The 7,339-nt window shown below is 46.7% G+C and overlaps 1 protein-coding gene across 1 annotated transcript; it reads left to right on the top strand.

The window, feature by feature from the left end:
• Window positions 1-382: 382 nt before the first annotated feature.
• Window positions 383-5,143, top strand: BBBOND_0006430 (hypothetical protein, conserved; the record flags this gene model as incomplete). Its single annotated transcript, XM_012915468.1, has 1 exon — window positions 383-5,143. One exon carries the CDS (start codon window positions 383-385, stop codon window positions 5,141-5,143), a length of 4,761 nt encoding a protein of 1,586 aa, XP_012770922.1.
• Between the last annotated feature and the right edge of the window lie 2,196 nt (window positions 5,144-7,339).

Raw genomic sequence — 7,339 nt, 5'->3', positions numbered from 1 at the left:
CCTTGCTGGCCAGCTTGGCGGATTTGTTGGTCAAAGTGAGAGTGTTAAGAAAGCCGTTATATATGCTATTATCGCTTGTTTCGACACTAATCAAGACCTTAAAAATGACCTAAATGATGTTTACTCTTCTCATGTTACTACCCTTTCTGAGTCTGTCAAGTCTGCTGACCAGGCTGGTGACACCGAGAAAATTAGTGAGCTTAGTAAGTTAGTTAGTCAAGAAATTAATGACCTTAATCAACGTATTAATAACCTTAATAGCCCTCTTAATAACTCTCTTCCATCCCCCTCTCCCTCTGCTGACCCAGCCAAATTGCAGTCCAAGTTGGACGCTTTGAGGAAAGTGAAGGAGCTTTGTGGATTTCATGAGAATCTTAAAACTATGCCAAATGATCCTAAAAAGCTCTTAGAGAATTTATGTGACGGCCTCGAGAAATTCCTCGGCTTCAACTCTGAGTCCAAAGGCTACGACGGCACTGGAATTGTGTACTCCGACTTGGACAGGCTGTGTGACGGGGTGATGGGATTTTTGAGTGGTGTGCTTGGTGCGGTGAAAAACGAAAATGAAGTGACAACTTATGATAATTACATCAGTGAACCTGAGAAAAGACTTAATAAAGTACTAGATGAGGTAACTAAAAATATTGGCTCCGGGCGTACTGGGCTTGTGGAGTCTGTCGGCGCGGTGAAGGGGTGGCTGGAGGGGTATGAGAGGAAAACAAGTGACTTAACAAATAAACTAAATGAAGAATTAACAACGCTAAAAGACAGCAAAATTGTTGAAAAAATGGGTGAAATCAACAATGTTCAGAATCAAGGTTTAAACGCTATGAATAACGCTTTCAAGGAGGCTGTAAAAGCGTTAGGGACTGAGATGAGGAAGCTTAAGAACAACAAAGATGGGCATTCAGGGTTAGATAATGCGTTAAAAAACAAGCTGGACAGTCCAATGGGTAAAATAGAGGCTGCGATTGATGTTTTAAAAAAGTCGTCAGGTAATGACGTTATTGGGTGGCAGGCCAAGTTGGTGGATGAGACTCTGAGGGATGAAGAAATCTCGATGCTTAGGAAAATAGCAGATGAATCTCAACAACTTCAAGTGAAAGTGGATGGAGCATTTATAAATACATTGAAGGAAACGTATCGAATGCGTGAGTGTAAGAGAGAACATATATCTGCTGTTAAGAATAGGTTAGGGGATGCGCAGAAATTTCTGGTCGAAAATTTTGACAGTCAGTATACGTACAAAATTTGGGGGTATTTTAACGAGATACGAAATAAAGTAAAACATCTCTACAACAATTTGGCAACAATTAGGTTGCGAATGGTAGAGTTGCTTAGGGTAACGCAGGAAGAGTTTACGACTCTGAAAACTCAGGTTGGGAATGGATCAACGGACGGTTTAGTGAAGCACTGGGGTACGCTGAGAGATGAGATTACGACGCTTATTAATGGTGAAATAGTTGGCGGGGATAATGGTATTCGGCGTATTATTAGCGGAGTTGGCATGTATGCGGTTGGGTTTAACGGAAAGACCGCATTGGGGAATATAGTTAAAGAGTGGATGAGGGAAATTCTAAAGCACGAACCAATAAAAACTAACATCGATGCGTACGTACGTGGAAATAAGAACGGTTTTAATGGTAGTTTAGGACATGACACCACGTCAATCGTTTCTCACGTAACCTTAGTTATTCAGGAGAAGATTGCGGATGCGCTGAAGCAAATGAAGCCCAATATATTGCTTGGAACTCAATCCACAGTGGACGGAGATCTGTCTGAAACTGTAAGGTATCTCGATAAGTTTGCAAGTGCAGTAACGGAGAACGAAAGCAACGTAATAAATCTAATTGAGCAACAGCTTGGGGACGATCAAGAGTTGCTTTTTTCTAATGCGTCTACCTCCTCCTATAAACCGTATCTAGATGATGCAGTCAACGCTACTCTGACCGCTGTTGCCTCTGCCGCCAGGCAAGTTGCTTTACAACTGGATAAATTTAGAACGACTTCCAAGATTGCCAATCTAACACGGATCAGAAAAAATTTGGAAGCAATCCCTTTGAAGCTTGGCGGCGATGATAACCCTATAGGTCAACAAATTACTAACGCATTTGTCATTGTGCAAAAAAAAATTAACGAGCTTGATAAATATCTAATTGATCAAACTGGAAATGAATCGCTTCATAATGCTGTCGGAAATCTCAAGGAAGACGTGATTGATAAGCTCAACATTCTTCAAAATGGAAGGGGTGAGAAGGCGCTGGATGACGATGTTGTTATTGAGAAGAAGACGGATGAAGCAGAAAATGCGATGAAGGAGTTGAAGCAAGAAATGACAAAGAAACTTGACGCAATCCTATCAGCAGTTGATAATGCCGATTCATACTTGGACAAATACATTAATGAAGTTGAGAACACTATTCGTAACGGCGGTCAGGATTTGACACAACAAATCGCCAAAGGTAAGCAACACCTTACCGATGAAACAACTAAAGCGTTTAAAGAACTCACCAAAAATATCAGAACACTGTTCGCTACCCAAAAGATTGCCGACCTGAATTCTCTCAAGGAATTGGTTGGTGCGCAGCACGTAGAAATCATGAAATTAATTGACGAGGACAAAATCAGTGGTACGAAAGGTCTGCTAAACAAAATTGAAACGTGGTTCCCACAACATGGTACACCCATCCTTTTCAAGACTCCATTGTCTTATGAATCAGTCACAACGGAGTTCAAGTATTTATTGGACTCTCTCCTCGAGTACACTGAGGAGCAGGTTAAGACACCGTATAAAACTCCCCTTAAGCCTGCCGAGAATGATAATTCTATCAAAGTGTATGACGTAAAATATTGTGCCGACAAGCTACTTAGTCAATTAACCTTCTCGAATCACTTTGATCAAGTCTTTAGTGATAACCTAACCGCGCTGAGAAAGCAACTCACCACTTTCACCCCCTCCAAGTTCAACGGCATTCACAACCCCGCGTTGGCAGATGCCTTACGTGCCGGTCTGACTGATTGCTGTGGTCAGCTCAACCACGCCTACGTTAACAGCTACTCCGGCCTGACCGTCGAGTGGTCTAAGAGAATTAACGGCAAACCTCAATTGACCGACGACGCCGACCGGTGCGCCAAGCTTTTCCTTACTTGCTTGTCCACTCTGTTTGAATACCTCAGCAAGCTGATGAATGAGTGTCAATACGCTTGGATTTCTCAAATAATTAATTCAAAGACAGATCTCGGAAAATGGTTCGGGCAGTGCGGCTTCCGTGTTTCCACGTCTGACGCAAACCGGGACGGTGAGTTGAGGAACACTTCGGAATTGCAGGGCCGCCACCTCATACGCCTGCTTATTAAAGATGATAAAGTGTTCAACAAATATTATGTCGGAAATCTAAACGACATCTATAATAGTCTGCAGACGTATCTCCGTGTCTGCCACCTCACTCCCCGCCCTAAGCCTAGGTCACCGTGCAGCGTGTACGACATGCTCTGCTGGCTGACTGGCCTCACTTACAGATCGTACTACCAAGACGTATCGCTTAACAGCTTCAATGATTTGCTCGACAAACCTGAAAGATCAGACGACGCTTTTGAGGTAGACGGTATCTCTCTTGAAATCCAAACTGCCAAATCCTTGGTGGCGTATCCCCAAACCATCACCGCCGCGAATTTAACAGACGCCATCACAGAAGTATGCTACTACGCGGAAGATGTATTGATCACCGTACTCGGCCACGGAGATGCTGACTGCACGTACGCCGTTGAGCATTCCAACAACTCACTCAACTTGTATTATCCGCCTCGCAGTGAGGACTGCCTTCAGATGATCATCGATGTGCTTCGAAGTATGCTGCAGCCGCTCACATTTTTGAAAAAGCAATGCGCGCTGGAAACAAAATATTACGGTTGGCAGCAGTGTACGTATGGCAGCGGGGTTCAGCCTTCCTGTTGGCAGTGCGGTGAGCACTCTTCCATCTATCCGTCGTCCAGTCACGATTGTTCAGGCACGTCGCCCCTGCAGCTGTACCTGACTGACAGTCTAGGAGGCATGTTGCCTCACAGTCTGAGTTCCATCGGTTGCAAATCGTCATGTTCCACCTGCACCAAATCGTCGCCTGGAATGCCATGTTTGACTCCCCTCGGATTCAGCCGTTTCTCGAGAGGTACGCGCACAGGCAAAGACCTAAGCAACGTGCTGACCAAATTCCTAAGTAACGACCATGTTACGTGCCTGCTCACGCTGGTCCCCAAACCGCCATCCACATTGCCCGAACACTACGCTTTTGCCATGTCGCTTGTTAAAGGATTGCAAGGAACAGGTAATCGTCCCGTACTTACATGGGTAAACGAATCCGTCCACAAACAATCCATTAAATTATACAACGCTGCTGAAATTACAAACGCCTTGAATAAAGCGTATGGTAGCAGTGTTGAGAATCATGAACCTAAGAAGCATCTACCTGCACTCACCGACTTGTCCAGCCTGTCGATGAAAACGCCCTGTTCTGATCAAGATGTTCACTGCGCTCCATACGTCGACTGCTTATCTGCCAACTGCTATAAATTCATGGCCAAGCAACACGCAAACCTGTATCTTTCGTGGTCCATATATCTGCCATGGAATCTCTGGAATTATCTATGTTCTCTACTTGACGCATTTGGAAGCATCAACTGCAAAAGTTTCGGGTGCCCCGGATGTTCATGTAAACCATCATCTCACGGCACCAAACACAATTGCAGATGCAGAGCTCTCGTATGTTGCCGTGCCGTGCTGCCCACATTCTACAGATACGGGTTTACATTTAAGGACCCTCAAAAATTGCTGGATGGTAGACACAGGAAGCGTTGCAGTCATTTCTACACTCAACTGGAGAGTGTAGTCAAATCGACGTATTTCACCAAACTATTCGATCAGTGCGATATGATCTTGTGGAGAATCCGTGAACCATTCTCCTACCTTGTCCTCGCCCTCTGGCTCCTCTCTCTCCTCTACCTCCTCCACATCATGGTCATCCGCCTAGACCTGCTCCACATCAAATCGCATCTACATAGTCCATCATCGCATCGTATAGCTGCTCAATCACTACTGGCTGCAGCACGTGTTGGCAAGCTTAACAGGGTGTTTTATCTGCAGCCATAATCGTACTCACGTGTCTACTATCTACACTCACCTAGCATCTCACCTACTCACCTATACAACTAATTGTTGTCTAATGTTTTGAATCACTCATTTATCGTTGTATGTGATTGTGTAGTACTTAACTAATGTGCTGATCAAGATGCTGACCAAAGTGTTGACCAACGTGTTGACCAAAATGCTGACCAAAGTGCTGACCAAGGTGCTGACCAAAGTGGTGACCAATGTGCTGACCAAAGTGCTGACCAATGCCATGACCAAGGTGCTGACCAAGTTAAGGTCACGGCAGCGATGACATGGTCACGGCAGCGATGACATGGTCACGGCACCGATGTCATGGTCACGGCAGCGATGACATTGTGACGGCAGCGATGACAGTGGTGACCAAGCACCTGACCTAAGTGGTGATTAACAATCCACTCTACATCGCCCCTTAACCCACTCCACATCGCCCCTTAACCCACTCTACATGGCCCCTTTACCCACTCTACATCGCTCCCTTATCCACTCTACATCGCCCCTTAACCTCCTCTAATCGCTCCTTAACCCACTCTACATCGCTCCCTAATCCACTTTACATCGCCCCTTTACCCACTTTACATCGCTCCCTGAACCACTCCACATCGCTCCTTTACCCACTCTACATCGCCCCTTTATCCACTCTACATCGCTCCTTAACCCACCTTACATCGCCCCTATATCCACTCTACATCGCCCCTTTATCCACTCTTCATCGCCCCTTTACCCACTCTACATCGCTCCTAATCCACTCTACATCGCTCCCTAACCCACTCCACATCGCCCCTTATCCACTCTACATCGCCCCTAATCCACTCTACATCGCTCCCTAATCCACTCTACATCGCTCCCTAATCCACTCTACATCGCTCCTTTACCCACTCTACATCGCTCCTTAACCCACTCTACATCGCCCCTTTATCCACTCCACATCGCCCCTTTACCCACTCCACATCGCCCCTTTATCCACTCTACATCGCTCCCTTAACCTACTCCACATCGCTCCTTTACCCACTCTACATCGCTCCTTTATCCACTCTACATCGCTCCCTAACCCACTCTACATCGCTCCCTAATCCACTCTACATCGCCCCTTTATCCACTCCACATCGCTCCCTAATCCACTCTACATCGCTCCCTAACCCACTCTACATCGCTCCCTTTATGCACTCACATCGCCCCTTTATCCACTCTACATCGCCCCTTTATCCACTCTACATCGCCCCTAACCCACTCTACATCGCCCCTTAACCCACTCTACATCGCCCCTTAACCCACCCTACATCGCCCTTTACCCACTCTACATCGCCCCTTAACCCACTCCACATCGGTCCTTAACCCACTCTACATCGCTCCCTAACCCACTCTACATCGCTCCCTAATCCACTCTACATCGCTCCTTAACCCACTGCACATCGCCCCTTTATCCACTCTACATCGCTCCCTAACCCACTCTACATCGCCCCTTTATCCACTCTACATCGCCCCTTTATCCACTCTACATCGCTCCCTAACCCACTCTACATCGCCCCTTTATCCACTCTACATCGCCCCTTTATCCACTCTACATCGCCCCTTAACCCACTCTACATCGCCCCTTAACCCACTCTACATCGCCCCTTAACCCACCCTACATCGCCCTTTTACCCACTCTACATCGCCCCTTAACCCACTCCACATCGCTCCCTAACCCACTCCACATCGCCCCTTTATCCACTCCACATCGCCCCTTAACCCACTCTACATCGCCCCTTATCCACTCTACATCGCCCCTTTATCCACTCTACATCGCTCCCTAACCCACTCTACATCGCCCCTTTATCCACTCTACATCGCCCCTTTATCCACTCTACATCGCTCCTTTATCCACTCTACATCGCTCCTTTATCCACCCTTCATCGCCCCTTAACCCACCCTACATCGCTCCCTAACCCACTCTACATCGCCCCTTATCCACTCTACATCGCTCCCTAACCCACTCTTCATCGCTCCCTAACCCACTCTACATCGCCCCTTTATCCACTCTATATCGCTCCTTAACCCACTCCACATCGCTCCCTAACTTACTCTATATCGCTCCTTAACCCACTCCACATCGCCCCTTTATCCACTCTACATCGCTCCCTAACCCACTCTACATCGCCCCTTTACCCACTCTACATCGCCCCTTTACCCACTCTA

This window comes from Babesia bigemina, scaffold Bbigscaff_77699 (genome assembly GCF_000981445.1).
Source record: "Babesia bigemina genome assembly Bbig001, scaffold Bbigscaff_77699".
NCBI lineage: Eukaryota > Apicomplexa > Aconoidasida > Piroplasmida > Babesiidae > Babesia > Babesia bigemina.
The sequence above is the reverse complement of the archived record's forward strand: the minus strand, read 5'-3'. Positions and strand labels throughout refer to the sequence as shown.